Consider the following 17,273-nt stretch of genomic DNA (forward strand, 5'->3'; position numbering starts at 1 on the left):
GAAACTACTTTTTGTGCATACTTAGGCAGACAGTGAGTTCAGGATCCATCTGAAGTAGCCTAAATCTTATCTTATTCTGTACGTTTTAAGCTTATTGACTGCTAAAAAGATATTAGGATACCCTTTCTGTATTCGTTCAGAATGGTTTCAGCTGAAATGCTGCTTCAAAGAACAAGTGTTAACCTGTGTCTTTCTCAGAGATATTTGTAGAATTATTTGTGGTAGAATTATAATAACGTAGAATTATTGTAGTCATATATTTTAGTGTAATCACCGGGTACATGCAATATGAGAAAGGTCAGTATTTCTGCAAAAAGGCACAGAGATATAACCTGTTCTCGGTGTCATCCAAAAAACGCCCCAGATATTTCCACATTTTAAGGGCTGAAGTTTGTATCAAATATCTAAAAATTTTGAAGCTAAGAACTTAAATCAAAACGTCGCCTTACATCTTGTGTTGATATTAATTTATGTGTGTTAAATTTGAAGCATGAATTGTTCTTAAGAAGGACAAGAAAAGCCAATATACAAAAAAGCCCAGTGTTACCTGGGTGAAAAAAAAACCAAGTACTGGATAAATAATTTTGAGGGCTCAATGTTGTCTATCCATCAACAGAACAGCAGAACAACAAATCAGACCGGGCAGCCCACGTATACTGTTACAGCAGCACAGCAACTCATTTAGGGGTTTAAGGTACCAGCAGAGTTGACTGTTTTTAGCATAGACTTGAGTGGCAAACACCAAGCTCTGCTCCTCAATACAGCTATAAAATGACAATGTGGTGACTCTTGTTTTCCTCAGAAAAATTATGCAAAATTACTTTATGCAATGACAAGCCCGAAGATGCCTTCCCGAGCCTGCCAATGTGCAGATTTGCAGTTGTGCAAATCTGTGATTTGCCTTAACTCAAATCAGGCTGCAGACATTTGGTTTCACGACAAAGCAGTCGAAATGCAGCCAAACCCCTAATTCCTCATCCTGAGTGTGGTTTCCTCCTGCAGCCCTATCGGTTACTCTGTCTTAAAAGACAGAATAGCAACATCCTTCCCTGTATCTACCGATAGTAAAATTAACTATTTAAACTGAAAAATGTATATGGAATTTCGCCAGGATCAGAGCAGACTCTGGGGTGACAAGATGTGAAACAAGAGTGCGGTCAAGCGATGGAGGAGACGGGTGATGTCCTTGCAGCACTTGCTTGCACCAGGACTTGTGCAGCATCCATCCCTCTGGCCTGGTTTTAGGCACCTCGGGAGTCGATGAAGAGAGGGGCTCATGTCCCCAGCATCCCTCCCCAACATACAGACATGGTCTGTGGTGGGCTGGGGAGTCGGCTGTCATAGAATCATAGAATGGTTTGGGTGGGAAGGGACCTTTAAGGTCATTTACTTCCAACCCCCCTGCCCTGGGCAGGGACACCTCCCACCAGACCAGGTTGCTCCACACCCCCTCCAGCCTGGCCTTGAACCCCTCCAGGGATGGGGCAGCCACAGCTTCTCTGGGCAACCTGGGCCAGGGGCTCACCACCCTCACAGCCAAGAATTTCTTCCTTAGATCTCATCTAAATCTTCCCTCTTCCAGTTTAAAACCGTTCCCCCTCGTCCTGTCACTACCCCATCCCATGCCAACACCTCCTGTGTTGCTGCACTTCAAGATCGCCGGTCAGGATAGCTGGCCTTTGACAAGCATTACAGATGCCAACACATTCAGAACCAAACATCCCTCCAGAAATCTCGGCAATTTGACTAATTTTTCCAAGCAGCAGGCAGAGCTCTGGTAGCTGGGAGCCACGTCTGTGAGCTCCTACAGGACAAAGTGTTCTTGGAGACAAACCCAGGTCAGCTGGATATGGCAAATCTAAAGGTCACATTAACCTGTTTGGACAGTCCTAAGAAATAAAGTGTCCCATTTCTGCCTTCTGCCATAACAAATAATTTACCTGAGAAAGTTACGCCAGTGCTGAGACCAACAGCTCAGCAGACCACTGGAGAGGATCAGACACCAAGGGGAGTTGGTGACATCAGACACCATAAATGCAGTTCATTTTGCAAGGCATGAAATTAAATGCTTTGTAAGGATGAAAATCAAAATACCACTACAGTTTGCTCAGCAGAGTGATCTCCCGCTGAAGCAGTGGTCTCCAGGCTGCCCCGTGGAAAACAGAGTTTGAGAAATCATTGACCTCAATGCTGTCACGTTTTCTGTTACCTTCAGCACTTACAGCTTCACGTGCTCCCTAACATCCCTGGAAGGTGGCACGGGCATTATGTTACTTGCAGGCCACAGGTTGGAGATCCCTGTTCTGAAACATTTTGCGTTTCTGGAGGAAGGTTTGCTTGAATTAAGAGTTTAATAATGGGGCATTTATTCATCAACCTCCGATCACCAACAAAAGCCCTGCATGAAGCTTAGTGATTTCCTTGTTACAATGCTTCAATCCAGAAGCAGAACTGATAAATCAAATTATTGGTGTGGGAAATTGTGTTTTTAGACCTAAGGGTTCCCTCCTACCGTGTATCCCAAAACTAAAGATATGCGGGAAGACAATGGGCACTTCACAGGTAACGTACATCGTGCTCACTATCAGTTTTTGCACAGATGACTCCACAGGCAGACGGGAAGAAGCACCACTTGCCCAGGACTTAGAAGAGGGTGATTCCATTGCCAGCAACACACTGGGCAGGCTGGTCAAAAGCTGAGGGTACTAAACACCTCGTAAGCTTGCTCACAGTTTTGTTTTTGTCACGAAAACATTTCAGGGGACAATAAAACAAATAAATAAGTGCGACTAAATTGAAAATAAATTGTCAGCTGAGTCTTGGACACTGAGTTCCAGGGCATTGTATGTTGCCCTGAGTTAGCAGGCTGAACAAGAGAAAATTATCCAGAACGGGAGCAGCGAAGTGGAACCTGCTCCTTCCTAATTTTTCAGCCTATGGTCACCGTTTAGAGCATGGCTGGGGTCAAATCAAGAGCTAACAGGTTTGTCTACTGCACGATGCCTATTTACAAGCTAGTTTTTCATTATTTACGATGCAAACTGGCATGTTCATATAAAAAAGTAATTATGTCTAAGTACTAAGAGACTGTTAAAGCAGATTGTATTAATATTGCTGAGGAATTAAATGAGACGGGTAGTTTTTCATCGTTTACAATGCTTTATCATAGCACTGCGAATAGTCACTTCGCTTCTCAATGGTATTTACAGATCTATTTTAACTTTCACTAGTCTTAAATAACCACTACCTGTAAACCTCGATGGGACCAAAATACGTTTCATACAGGATGCAATTCCAACAAATTGTAGCAACAAACTGTAGCACTTAAGAAATTTATAAACTGAATTCAGCACTCCCAACTAATTATGTTTACTTCAGCAGCGATAATGCAAGCTGTAAAGCTTCTCCCAGTGCCACGTGCAGATGGCAGTCACGGATGGCAGCTGATCAGAGATGTATTGAGAGGCATATTATAATGACAAAACCACTTTTCATACCTACTGTTAGCTATAATTTTCCTGCAACTCTCCTATTACTACCAAAAAAAAAAAAAATCTATTGAAAGTTATTGGTGACTTGACACATATATTACATTTTGAAATGACTGCATGAACAGCTTAAAGTTTTTTTTTGTTTTGTCTTTTTTTTTTTTTAACTTTAGCTTTAGAAAAGGCACCGATGTCTGAATTTGGAGTTTTCTTTTTCTGTTTTTTTTATGTTTTCATAAGTATCGGGGATTATACCTTTCTCATCACTCTCTCCAGTCTCTCCAACCTCAAATCTGAAAGTTCCTGCTCCACAGACCAGACTTTTTCTAAAAAAAAACTGAACTCTTCCTTACTCGATAAGGAGAATCCAAGTACAACTGAACCCATCCTTCCTTCCTTCCATCAGAGGTTAAGCTAACAAAGGCTGGAAGCACTCAGCACCCATAAAGATGTGTTTTCCATGAAAAAAATCACACTACCCCACCACAAAGAGCACCGCACTCACAGTAGGTGTGCAGCTGTACTAACAAAGCTGGGCTTCGTACCAGTGCACTGGAGCAATGAATGAGCACAAGCACACAGAAATACCGGTCAAAGCGCCTTTCAGAAGGGCTGTCGTACCGGCAGGGTGCTGTGCCTCAGGGATCACACCATTTTACACACCTGCCTGACAGAGCTGTTAAAGCAGAAAAGTGTACTGCAGGCTTGGCCAGAGAAAAAGAAAAAAAAAGATCTTTTAAAGCGGTACAAATAGGGAAAAAAAAAATATTCACAGAGTCCTCGCTAGCCTTGAGGGGAGGTAGAAACTTAACAACACTCCATACTGTTGAAAAATCTCCCCGAGTCAACAAATGATATTCTGGTTTTCATGACAGTAATTACAGAAGTAGCCTGAATACTGCCTTGCTTCTAATTTATTAACAAGCTTTTACTTGTGTGTGCTCATGTAGCTCACACATAAGAACTCTTCCGTGCTCGTGGCCAAAACACAGCCACTCCTACACTCTGTAGTTTAAAGAGATTAAAAATAAAGTTGCTTTATAAAGAATAACATAACCAAAACCCTACTAAAATATACTGTGAGGCCTCTGTACTTGCAGCTCTTGGTTTGTGGGTTGTTCACCAAGCGAAAAGCAACATACAGAAGCGATGTGAAACCCAAAAATACTGCTTTCACTGTACTATACTTACCCTGATCAACCAATTCAACTGTGTACATTAAAAATAGAGCAGTAATTTCAGAAGGCTATTCTTAAAAATGTTAAATGAATTTGACTGATGCTCTCAGCCCGGTCGTTAAAATATAAGGACCTCCATTACAGAATGAATGCCCAAGATTTACTATAGCTGAAAACTACTCTAATAAATTCACAGACTGAACAAGATGGAAAATGAAATGTGATCACTAAAACTGATACTCCCTTCAGGGCAGAATTAGGAACGCTGGCCAGAGAGCTAATAGCCACTTTGCATTTAGACACTGACTCTTCTTGTCCCATCAAGAGATTTCAGTTTGAAGTGAGATTTCAAGCACAATTGAAAGATATGAAACACGAATCAAAATGTGAACAAGAAGTTTATCCATGAATTTAATACTTAGTGTTCATCAAATGTGCTACAGCAGGAAATCCTACAGCATCAGGATGCGCTGAAAAATGGGAGAGCAAACTGATGCCTGTAATAATGTTGCCTACTATGTAGGGTGGAAAACCATCACAGATCACATTCTTAAACTTAAGAAAAAACAAGACGCCAACTGTCCAGAGAACATACTATAAAAACAGCAATCTAAACAATCTTACCCTCCTTCCCGTCAACAGGTTTTGATGCTTCCATATCAAAGCTCTCTTGCAGCTGCTGGCCTTTGAAGCGGTTGAGATGCTCCTGTTCTATTAAGTTACTTTCCTCCTCTTCCAGAGGTTGCCATGTACCGTCAATAAACCACTGTCCACGCATTACAGGGATCTTTTCCGTTTCTGAAAATCAAACAAGAGATTATTTTTTTTTATTATTTTTTTTAATGCAACAAATCACAAACTGACAGCAGGTAAGAGGGAAGGGAATTCTGTTTGGTGTTTTGATGAAAAAGTTAACGCTCCCACTGCTGGGACCCCTAACGAGATAACCACAAATGCCTCAAGAAACACCACCACCTTTTCCTATGGGGCCAAAATGAGCAGTGAAAGTAGTGTTAATTGGCAAACACCTGAGCTAGTGAGGCCAAGTTTTCAGAGCGTGTGTGAGGATGTGAGAGATGGACAGAAAGATACAGATTCTGTAAAGTTTATTAAGGGTTAAGTTCAAACAACAGTCTGGATTTAACGGGATATGCTCTTCTCTACCCAGTTGCCTTGAATTTTCAAAAAATTCAGAACTTTGTGAGACTTATGCTCCCCTATCAAATTTGACTGATAACAACCATTGGTTTCAAAGTTATCAAGAGGATGCAGAATAAGGAGGAGATACAAAACCACTCGTGCTTACCCTTAGTGCACAGAGCCTTGTTTCCCTTGGGAATTGCTCTTACAATAACCCAAATTACACATCAATTAGCATAAAGGGTGATTTTGAAGACGAAAGGTGGTTTTTTTTTTTTAATTAAAATCAGTCTTTCACCAAGGGCTGTTTTCAGTCACTGCCATTCCAGTTTCAGCACCCCAAAATGAGGAACTGGGTACCCAGCATTTGCTGTTCACGTGAAAAAAAGAGAAGTTTCTATGAAAACTCTTGTCTTGTTGCTTAGTTCTTCATTAAACTGTGCTTGATACCCACACTAACTGAGGCTGTATGGAGCGAGAATTCTCTTACACCCATCCCTCCAAGCTAGCTGAGACAATAATATCCATTGTAGCTCAGCTCAGAATTTCTCCTCCTACATCTAGAAAATCAAGAAGGAGAAATACTCTGTGTGCCTGTGGTCCATAAGCCTGTAAGTTCCCAACCTCCAGCCTCATGGGACCAGCACAGGGACAGGTCTGCTGAGACCCCAAACCAGTTGGACCACTGACCTCTAGTGCAGGCTAACCAGTCCTGCTGGGAAAGTTAGTATCTATAGAGAGACTAGGCCAAACGCAAACATCTCAGGCGTGTGCACACTAATCTCTTCAAAGCTGCTAAGAACTCAACCACAAAAGAAGAATTCACAGCCAAGAATGTCTTCCTCAGATCTTGTCTAAATCTCCCCTCTGTCAGTTTAAAACCATTCCCCCTCATCCCATGGCTCCTCTCCCTGATCCAGAGTCCCTCCCCAGCTTTCCTGGAGCCCCTTTAGGGACTGGAAGGTCTCCCCAGAGCCTTCTCTTCTCCAGGCTGAACCCCCCCAGCTCTCTCAGCCTGTCCTCACAGCAGAGGGGCTCCAGCCCTCCCAGCATCTCCGGGGCCTCCTCTGGTCCCGCTCCAACAGCTCCATGTCCTTCTGCTGTTGGTGCCCCAGCGCTGGAGGCAGCACTGCAGGGTTGTTCCCAGAGCGGAGCAGAGGGGCAGAATCCCCCCCTGGCCCTGCTGCCCACGCTGCTGGGGATGCAGCCCAGGCTGCGGGGGCTTTCTGGGCTGTGAGCACACACTGCCGGCTCACGTAGACCCAGAAGTATTTTTTTATACTAACTGCTTGCAGATGAGAATGTAATAGAGAATTGCGAGCACCTCCGTAATTCACTTGGAACCTCTAAACTATTCCAAATTCTTCATCCCTCAGATCACTGCACCTACAAACTCTGAAAGAAAATCTCCTTAAAATAATCTCCCCACAGGGCAAGTAACACTCAAACTGTTTCCAAAACCAATTTTGAAACCTTTCCCGTAACAGATCTACAGGAAAACAGGTTCTACAGTACTAGGGATGACGATCCACCTTTGTAACAGGAGGAGGGCACGCTTGCGGGTGATGGCATCCTTAAGTCGGTCCTGCAGCAATTAGCAAGGAGAGGTGAATGGCAGGAAAGCTCACGGCGGGGAGGGAAGCGGATGCTGGAGGCAGATGATGAGCACGGAGCTCAGATTACCACTGAACTACCCTCACTTGGTGCTGGCAAATGGTGTTCCCCTGGCTACCGGAGCGTTCCAGTGACTGGGAATCCCACAGGCAACCCTATAGTTGTTTTAGCAGTTTTGCACTGCTAAAATAGCTACTCCAGACAGGAGCCAATTGTTACAAGCTGAATTTCTAATATTTTGGATGCTGATCATCCATCAGATGAATAGAGATGCTGGGGTGTTCGAATGGTGTGGTTATTTAATGAAAATGAACTCACACATATCAGAAGAACAAAAGATCTGAGCAGCTTTAAACTGTAGAAGTTAACAGTCACTACAAATGGCCTAGAAAATTCAATCGTCTATGAAAATTTAAACTAATTTTGGAGTCTACATCCCATCAGTGAAGCGTGAAACATGAGTATTTTATTTTCTTGAAATTAAAGTTAACCACAGCAACGTTAGCTCACACCACATACAGCCGTCTCTCATGCACTTGCCTTAACCTTTGCTGGATTCCCCTACATTTTACACCTGCCACATATCCGCATTTTTCAGTACAGCTAATACACGCGGATCCAGTCAGGCTGCCCTCACAAACAAAGCGCTGTCTGTAGGAAGAAATGAAATGCACATAATATGTGAGCGTACATAAAGGATCCCATTGTTGCTCAAGCGACGACATGACTACGTCAGATGTTAATCCTTACTGGGAAAATCTGTAAGCAATTCCTTAATTCTTGACTAAGCATTCTGATGAGGCTCCATTCATTGAATCCATAAAAAGATTTAAAAGAAAAATCATAATAATCATATGAATACTATTTTGTACTCCAAACCAAATGAATACAAAACGCCTCTTTTTTCAGTTTTGAAGGGCTTTAAGTTTTTCATGTGGGAATTTCCACCTACAGATTTCTAAAATTCTAAACTTAAAGCATTAAAATAAACACTTCCAGGCTCTTTTTGCCTGAAAGAGAAACTTTCCCATAGCGGTTCTTTACAAGAGCAGACTGTAGCACTCAACAGCAGCTCTCAAACATAAGATGGGCAGCGCCTTTTCCACAAAGGCTCAGCCAGGAAAAATTGGCATGTTTCAAGTAAGAAAAATTTTATTACCAAATCTTTGCAGGATAGTTTAGCTTGGGGATAAACTAATATATCTGGCTCTGGGTCTGGAAAGGGCATTTATATGGAAATATAAATCACTTTCAGATCCAAAGTCAGATTATTATGTGTTCAGAATACGGATTTAAAACCTGAGTGAGGCAATTCTGTTTTCCAAAGCTCTGTGGGATTTTAGGGGAACCCAGGAGTTGCCTTCCCCCCCCTCCTCCTTTAAACTGTTGCATGCTACGTGTGCAGCCACAGCACCCTGAACTCCAAGCTTTGTTTTATTTCAGGTCTGATCACTGTGCTACCAGGAAACCTCAAGAGAAAACCGGCTGGTAGAGGAAGCGAGGAAATGACATTTCCTTCCATCAGAGGCGCAGTCTGGTTTAAAGAAAACTGAACGCTTTCAACAAAAAAAAAAAAAAAAAAATCAAATTTGTGATCACACTGACACTTGCTAAAGTGGGAGAAACCAGCCCCCATTAACATCTGTGCCTTCAAAACTCAACAACGGTGGCTATGATATTTTAAGCGTGTAATGCCAGATTTTAGTCCGGGTGAAAGTCTTAACTCTGGTCATGACAATGATGACGACCTACTGACGCTAAAAGTCACCAGCTCCAAAAGCAAGAGGCATTTCAGTTAAGACGAGCGATATGTTAACGGTAATTACGCCGAATACTCTGGGTTGGGTGGGGAAACGAGGTGACTGCAACACAAGAGGGAAGGAGTAAAGGCACGCCTCGATAAATACAATTCCTCAGTTTCATCTTGGACAGGGGCTGTTCTTTGAAGATTTCTCTACTATTCATCCAGAGAACTTGATGCAAGCTATTACACTAATTACCATTAAAACTGCCATTTTAGCACCCAACTTCACTCCCTCCTATCCACCTTCAATAAATCCATTCACGTCTTGGATATTCAGATGATTTTAGAAAGCTTAAACTACATTTCAGTTATTTTTGGCTTACGGGAAAACCAAATACACAGATATTTAAATCATGTTGCAATTTAACTTCCCCCCCCCCCCCCCCCCCCCCCCCCGATGCAGAATTCCAAATCTATAATATGAAGCGTTACTTATCTTTATCCCTACAGTCTGGATCCCTAGGAAAGCATTTGCCTTGATTTCTTTACTGCCTTAAATCTTACGCCATATAATCTGCAGTTGGCAGTGCCTCGAACTGAAAGATACCGATATATTTGGCCGGTTATACACTTGCATGGTTTATTTATACAAGAATTTCTAAATAAATTTCAATGGCAGGGATTACGAGCTGATGAAAGGCTCTTTATTTTAATTAGTCATACACATTTTACCACCTTCAGAGGAAAACAGTTTAAGAGATCTAGACTGCAACAAAAGATTTATTTGTTTTTTACACAAAAAGGTCTTTTTTTTTTCCTGAAAATTGAAAGAATAAAAGAATACAAGCACTGTAATTAATGATGTGATGGGACAAGAACATGAGCGATTTGCATTACGATAATTGCCTAAATCCTCTGAATAACAGAAATTATGTGAAAATAAAAACTGTATGCAACATATAGTATACACGTGTACAGTAATTTGTATGTATACCCCAGCTACTCCTTTTTTGTGAATGCCTTTAAACTGTGTGATCACACCCAACAGAAATTGCATGAAAAAGCTAACCAATCCATCAGAACACAGTATGAAATTTAATTTGTTTCCTGCCACCACACTGGCTGAAACTGTGTATACCTAAAATTAAATACCATACAGCTCAGGTACGGCTCATATAAGGCTCTTTCACCTCACTTGATTCAGAACCAGGAAAAAGTTGCAAAACCAAGAGGATACAGAGATAATAACTAAAGGTTAATAAACAGAGCTTAAACAAAAAGCCCAGAGGAGATCTGTTTCGGAAGTGCCAACCCCAGCCGGAAGACAGAGAGACAGAATAAAATTATAAGAGAATAAGATTCAGTGGAACCTTTGTTGCATTGATTCAAAGCTGATGTCCTGTCCAGACGGCTCGGTGGCAAAGTTAAGGCACTATTCACTCAACCAGTCTCAAGACAGCCATAACAATTTACCCACAAATGAGATTTAAAAGGTTCCTATAATATTCAAAGGCTCAGAAATTTAAATTAAAGCTTGTGCTTCGCCAAAAATGGACAATCCCAATTTCCCAGCTCTCCAAGCCCAAAGGCAAGAGGTTGTCCGAGAAACATGAGCTCATAAAACACAGTCACCTCGAGAAGCTTTTCAGTGTAGCAATTTCAGATTCCTGCTTTTCTGCGTAGCGTTTTCTGTTCCCTAAATTTGACTTCCCTATTACTACAGTTGCAAACAATTTGCAGCATGTGAGGATGACATCTGTGCAAGCTGAAGGTAACTGAGGCTACTGTGTGACAAGCTGAAAGCTATTTAAATAATGAAGGGAAGTTCCCACACATTTAACAAGGGTGGGGGGGAAGGCAAAAGTGATCCCTTTTTTTTTTTTTTTAAAATTTAATTTCCTAAAGGCCTGCTAAAAGCGCTGAACGTCTTACATCTTGGAGCACAGCACTCCTAGCAATTGTAATACACATAAGAACCTGAATGTTGACATAAGCCACTGAAATAATGTGTTCCAAACTAACATCAAGGATGACTTTTGGAGACTTTTTAAAATTTGCTATCCATTCCTGTTCTATCAAGCCTAAAATTATAGTTTGGGTAAATTAACTACTACACAGTTTGTAAGACTTTTTGCTAGTGCAAAGTTCAGTTTAAGGACAGGTATTTCTTGACCTCCGCGACGGCAGCCACGGCCACTATAGCCTCTACAGAAACAATGATTTGCAGATGCTGTTTTTGCCAATGCAAATGCAGAGAGCACAGTTTGCAGGACAAGATCTGTTCCTCTTCCTTAGTTCCCTCGTGGCTGGGTTTGTAGAGTCTCACGAAGTTAAAAAAAAAAAACAAACAAACAAAAAACCAACAAACCTCCCCACCTCCCAAAAAAAAAACAACTCATGAGGACAGGAAGCTTAATTATGAGAATAGATGGTTACAGAAACCAATCATGAGATTAAAGATTCCCATGTTTTACTGTCAGTGCCACTATCATACATGCTGGGTGAACAAATAGGTGTTATAAAAAAAAAAAAATAGCCCAAAGCTAAAGTGTCACTATTTCACGTTTGCTAGCTAACTTTTTTTTTTCTTTTAATAGCTTAATATTCTATAGCTTTCTAGCTTTTCCCCTAACACAGTATTTCAGAATAGAGCAGGTTACTGACATTTAAAAAAATGAAGCCACTCACTTAATCACAGCCCGGGTGACCCTCCTTTGTTTAACCACAAACACAGGCAATCTGTTCTGCTCTTTCAAAAGCACCAACATAACCTGAAGAGGAGTTCAAGGGTGAAATCACGGCCTCAGAAAACTTAACAGAGCTGCACAAATTGACAGCGCACAACTTTTTTTTTTTTTTTTTTTTAATTCGGCAATCGAGGTGAAAAGAGATTTCATTCACTGAGCAGCAAAGGATATTATTTTGCTGGTCCAGCAAATAATTCTAAATTGCTTTACTGAAGCAATTTCGAAATTACAGGTGGAAGTTACTTTCGAGTTTCACAACGACTACGCACATTAAGAGCAATCTGACTGGCAAGGACAGGATTTTCTTCCCAGACTCTGATCTCCACAGATCAGCATTAGATGCAGCAAGGGAGGAACATGCACTTTGCTCCACTGAAAATGTGAAATTGCCTCTTTTTTACTGAGATCACCTGAAATATTCAAGCAACAGCTTGTAACTGTTCCTCCCTGAACCATTTTTAATCCGTTTACACAAACTGAGCAATCCAAAATAATAACAAAAGGCTGATCTTTGGGGCTGGTTCAAATGCCAAACACAGAAAGAGCCCCTCAAAAAGAGATGAATGCCCTCAAAGTCCTCTCTCATCTCAACTGCCGTACATCACCCCAAAATTTAGCTGTTTTTCAAGAAGGATTTTTCTGGTTTAAGACAGTAGTTTAATTAAAATCTCTGCAATTCCTCTTTACATAGACTTGAACCTGATGGCGCAAGTCAAAACGCTAAAGCCCACCTTACTGGCCATGTCCGTGATGAGTGAGAAACGCTCATCAAAAAACCTTGTACTGCTGAAACATGAAGCGGGGATGCAGTTCAGAGCTTTATTTTTATTCAGTCCTTATCAACTAAAACAGTTCACCACATTTCAATACCAGTACTGTGAAGTGAAGCACCTCCATGACCAGCATTTGCTGCTGGGGTTGGTAATAGGTGGGAGCAAAGTTCCTCATCAGCTCTTTTTTCACCCAGAGAAACTTGCATTTTTTTGAAACCGCATTAGGTGAAAGCTAAACTGACCCACAAAAGAACGACCGTGTCACATGAAAAACATGTGAGCACCTCCTAAAATGCGAGCACGCACTTAAATCCCATGGAAAGTCACGAGACTTTTGGACAATCACACCAACCTCAGCTCAGCATGTGCTCTCCTGGCAGGCACTCGTCCATCGGTTTTGGTTATCGAGCTCTCACCCACACTGAGCAGCGACGATCACGTATAGATAGTCTGAGCATTCCTGTACGATAATATCTTTTAAAAAAAGAGCAGCCAGATTTTTCCTGTTCAAACCTCAGACCTACCACTAACGACCACGATGAAGATATTTCAGGGCACACTAACCTTTGCTCTCATCTTCTCCCTTCTCCTCTGCAGGGATTTTTTTTCCCTGCACTCTCCTCCTGGCCTCACTTCCTTTTTCTGCCTATTCCACCCCATCTCCTGATTTCCCCACACTTTCATCCCCAGATCTCACTTTTTCCTTCAATTTTTTTTTTACCCTGTGGAGTTCCTCACCCCTTGAAAACAACCGATTTTATCTTAAATATCTCTTTCATCTTAAATATCAGTGCCTGGGACCCCACTTGCACCTGAGGCTCCCTTCATCCCACCGCCCACTAACCATCCTATTTACAACACTTACAACCTCCGGAGCTTCTAGTGTGGCTTCAGCTACTCACAACCTAGTCAAACACTCAAAACCACCACTTCATCTTCACTTTTCTTCAACCTTACACATAACCACTGAGAGAACTGCTCACGCTTCTTGTTTTAACTTCTTGTTGCTTTACAGATTTTTCTTCTATCTAGCCCTTCTGCTTACTAACTTACACTGTGTCAGCTCTTACAGATTATCGTTGTGCTCCTCTCGGAGCAAAAAGGAGCTCTGCCCAAGGTCTCTCTGCCTCCAGTATAATTTTTTCCCTAGAAAAAAATATTCCTCCCCCCCTCACACACATACGTGCAGAAATTCACCTGCCATCTATCTTTAATCCAGCCCTGTCACCTCCCAATTAAATCCCATCCTATTTCTTTGATATTGCCACAGCTGAATCAGCAGTCAATGCTGAATCAAGCCAGAACAGAACCCCTGATCCTCCTCATCCCACGAACATTTTCTGCTTTCTCGGTTACAGTAGCTAACGCCCTGTCACCCACAACTTGTGACCCAAGTATTCCCTGCATCTCTGCCTTCTTCTTTGTTGCCCACATCCAGCAGGAAAAGTGCTGGACCACATCAAGGGCAAGCACAACTCATTTTCCAAGATGAGTCCATCCTACTCTGCTGCAGCTGACACCATCCGCTGGATTTTGGTATCATTTACAGGAGTAAGACAACAGATTCATTTTGCTTAAACAATGCTTAAATCAAAGCTGAGGACAGGGAAGAAACTTGCCCTCAAAGACGCATCCAAGGAAAGTGATGCCATCTCCCACCTGCTCTAATGAAAGCATCCTAAATGTCACAAGTTCTCTCTACTGAAAAAAAGTCAGGTACCAGAGACCATAAACACAAACAGAACATACATACAAACAAATGTAATTTGTGATTTAATACGTGGAGCACTGCAAATCTAAAAATTGTTTCTTCTGGTTGGGAAGGAGCTGGCCAAAACTAAGCTACGAGATACTTTTGGAAGGACGGTATGATAAGAACAGGGACAGAAAAGTAAAACCCAGGAAAGATTTTGAGCTGCAAAAGTCATGCTTTACCTTGCTGTGTAAACTATCAGTATTTTATTTGCAAAATAACAACATACCTGGAAAGAAAAGCAAGAAAACAGCATTCATGAATTCAGCCTTCAATCAAAAGGTCCTTTACATAAAGGAAACTGCATCAACCAAGTTCAAAGACTGTCCAACACACCAAAAGCAATGTTTTAAGCATGCTGCAAAGCAACTAAAATTGTGTTCTGCTGCTAAAACCGGACTAAAACAAATGCAAGCCACAAACATACTGACAACCTCTTGGTTCCAAGCCCTTAATTTTGCTCTTTCCCTCGTGAACCTGTTTTAATACTCTTTCTGTTCCAGAACACAAACCCCGTAAAACAAGCACATGGCCTCAGAAGAAATATCGGACATTGATTAAAGCGGCCAGGCAAGAGGTTTAGTGGGGCCTGAATGTGGGTTTAAGGGTTTTCAGTCTGCAAAGTGTCAACCTACAAATTCATGCCACCAGCTCCAGGGACGGCATGAGCACCCAGGGCTCCCGCGCAGAACCAATAGCAAAGAAGCACCTGACAGCTCGGAAATGTTGATTTTTATAGTCTTGACAATGCAGCCCAAAGAACGACCAGTGGCTGAGGTACGAAAGGCTTCATACCTTACTGCTGACCTCCACCTCCTACATCAAAACAAGCATGTGATAGAAAAAATCCGCTAAGAAAATGGCCTTTTGTAATCACCCAGTGCCAAGCATCAGCTGCTACACACCAAGATTTCTCAGTAATCCCGATTGACTCTAAATTTACAGGGCAGATAAACACTTCCCTGGCATTCACCTCTCATTTTGCAGAAGCTCAACCTGCAGCAGCTTTTCACAAGGTGCTAATGATTGCCTCTTCTTCCAGCTTACAAAGCAGGTCACAGAGAGCTTACAGAAGAAAATAAAGGTCTTGGATATTTCTTTCAGTCCAAGCTTAAAGGCAGCTGAAACAGTTTTTTTTTTTTCTTTTTTTTTTTTTTTTTTTTTTTTTTTTTAAAGCTGCCCATTTCCAGCCTGAGCACACAGATTTTAAAATTTGTATGCTGTATTTACAGGTATTTCCAGGCTACGGTCAGTAAAATATCTGTTATACCAGTACAGCAGAAGTTACTCTTACATATTCACTCAAGGATGGTCCTAGTGAAGAAAATGTTTTTAAATACAACAAGGGGTATTTTACTTAATAGACTTCTGCAATTATTAGATGCAAAACCATACATGTTAAAAACCAAACAAAAACCCCACCCTTACCAAACCTGTGTCTGTGAGTGGAGTATTTTATCCTTCCTTAAAAGACAATGCTCCGCAGACTCCCTAAATGTCTGTAGAAACACACATTTTTGTTGTTGCTTCTCTCCACATACCACCGGATTTTACAAAAGTCCTACTTCGATCTTAAAAACTACTGTTGCAAGACAGATGTCAGCCAAGGCAATGAGTGTCCCCAACACACAGCCAGAACTGAAACTGGAGAACATGCCAGGATGGAGGCGACTACCTGGAGACTGAAAGCGTTATAAGAAAAACAGCTCCTGTAAGAGCTAAATACAGGCAACTTGACAACGTAATCATCGAAAAGCAAGGAGAAAACAAATACCAGACAGGGCAATAGCCGCATGGGACAAACTCACATGCCAAGGAACAGGAGAAAGCCACTCAGAAGTCCACCAGATGCAGATTTAACAGACTCATCCAGGACTTCAAAAACTATACTGAGTAAATCTATAGACAAATGGTTGTAAAACAGCCCTCTTCAACTGGGAGGGGGCTGGATAACCCAAAAAGATTCCAACAGAAGACCCACATGTAAAGTATGACTCGTAATGTCCACAGAAGACAAGAAGCCCAACCCCAAGTTACTCACTTATCTGGAAGCCTACACTAATAATTCTCATCCTCTTGTGCTGCCGTTGCTGGTTCTGCAATACTAATTAAATAAGTCCCAGAGGTCACAAGGTAAGGATAAAATTCTCAGTAATTAACCTGCTCAAATTGTAACTCAGTCTGATATTCCTGATGTTACAAACGAAGCCTGTGATGAGCTTAAAATTTCTGAAGACGTGGAGTGAAAAAACATTTCAGCACATGCCAAGCTATAATCAACATTTCCCTGTCATTAAGACGCCATAATAGCTGAAGAACTGTCAGTGTGTTCAGTGTTGTAGCTGTGCGATAGCAGCATTCCCTGAAGCACGGCACATACGTGAAAAAAGAACAACAAAAACGGGCAAGAACACCACAGATAAAAGCTTTTGACCTTTGCTCTGAACTGAAAATGTGAATCAGCAGAACCAGACGGCAGTTTCTGTACTCTTTAACGTGCACCTCAGAGTATTTACGTCAGTTGTAGTTATTAAACCTCATGCTCGTGGCACCAGAGAGCAAGACTTTCCTCCCTTACTCATGGAATTTGTTCATGGAATTCCACCACTGGCTCCCTCCCACACACTACAGCAAACCAGCATAGTAGCTAGCTACCCTTTGGATCCAAAAATCACACATGTGCTGTCAAATGGGAATAATTTGGGAAAAACAGCTATATCAAGGCCTTCAAAAGCACAGATGAGATGGAATCCTTGGGATTTCACCTTGCTGGTTTCTCAGGTCTGGATGCAGCAGTTGGGAGGAAAGAATGGGAGAAAGGCAAGAGCGCTCACGT

The 17,273-nt window shown here is 41.8% G+C and overlaps 1 protein-coding gene across 2 annotated transcripts in view; it reads right to left on the bottom strand.

Annotated features, from left to right (window-relative positions):
* Nucleotides 1-17,273, bottom strand: part of DDHD1 (DDHD domain containing 1) — a 69,170-nt gene that overhangs the window by 49,054 nt on the left and 2,843 nt on the right. For both annotated transcript variants that reach the window (XM_063333877.1, XM_063333876.1), the window contains exon 2: nucleotides 5,291-5,464. In XM_063333877.1, the coding sequence (XP_063189947.1) occupies nucleotides 5,291-5,464 (174 nt within the window). The remainder of the gene's footprint in view (nucleotides 1-5,290; nucleotides 5,465-17,273) is intronic.

Source organism: Chroicocephalus ridibundus, chromosome 4, assembly GCF_963924245.1.
Source record: "Chroicocephalus ridibundus chromosome 4, bChrRid1.1, whole genome shotgun sequence".
Classification (NCBI taxonomy): Eukaryota; Metazoa; Chordata; class Aves; order Charadriiformes; family Laridae; genus Chroicocephalus; species Chroicocephalus ridibundus.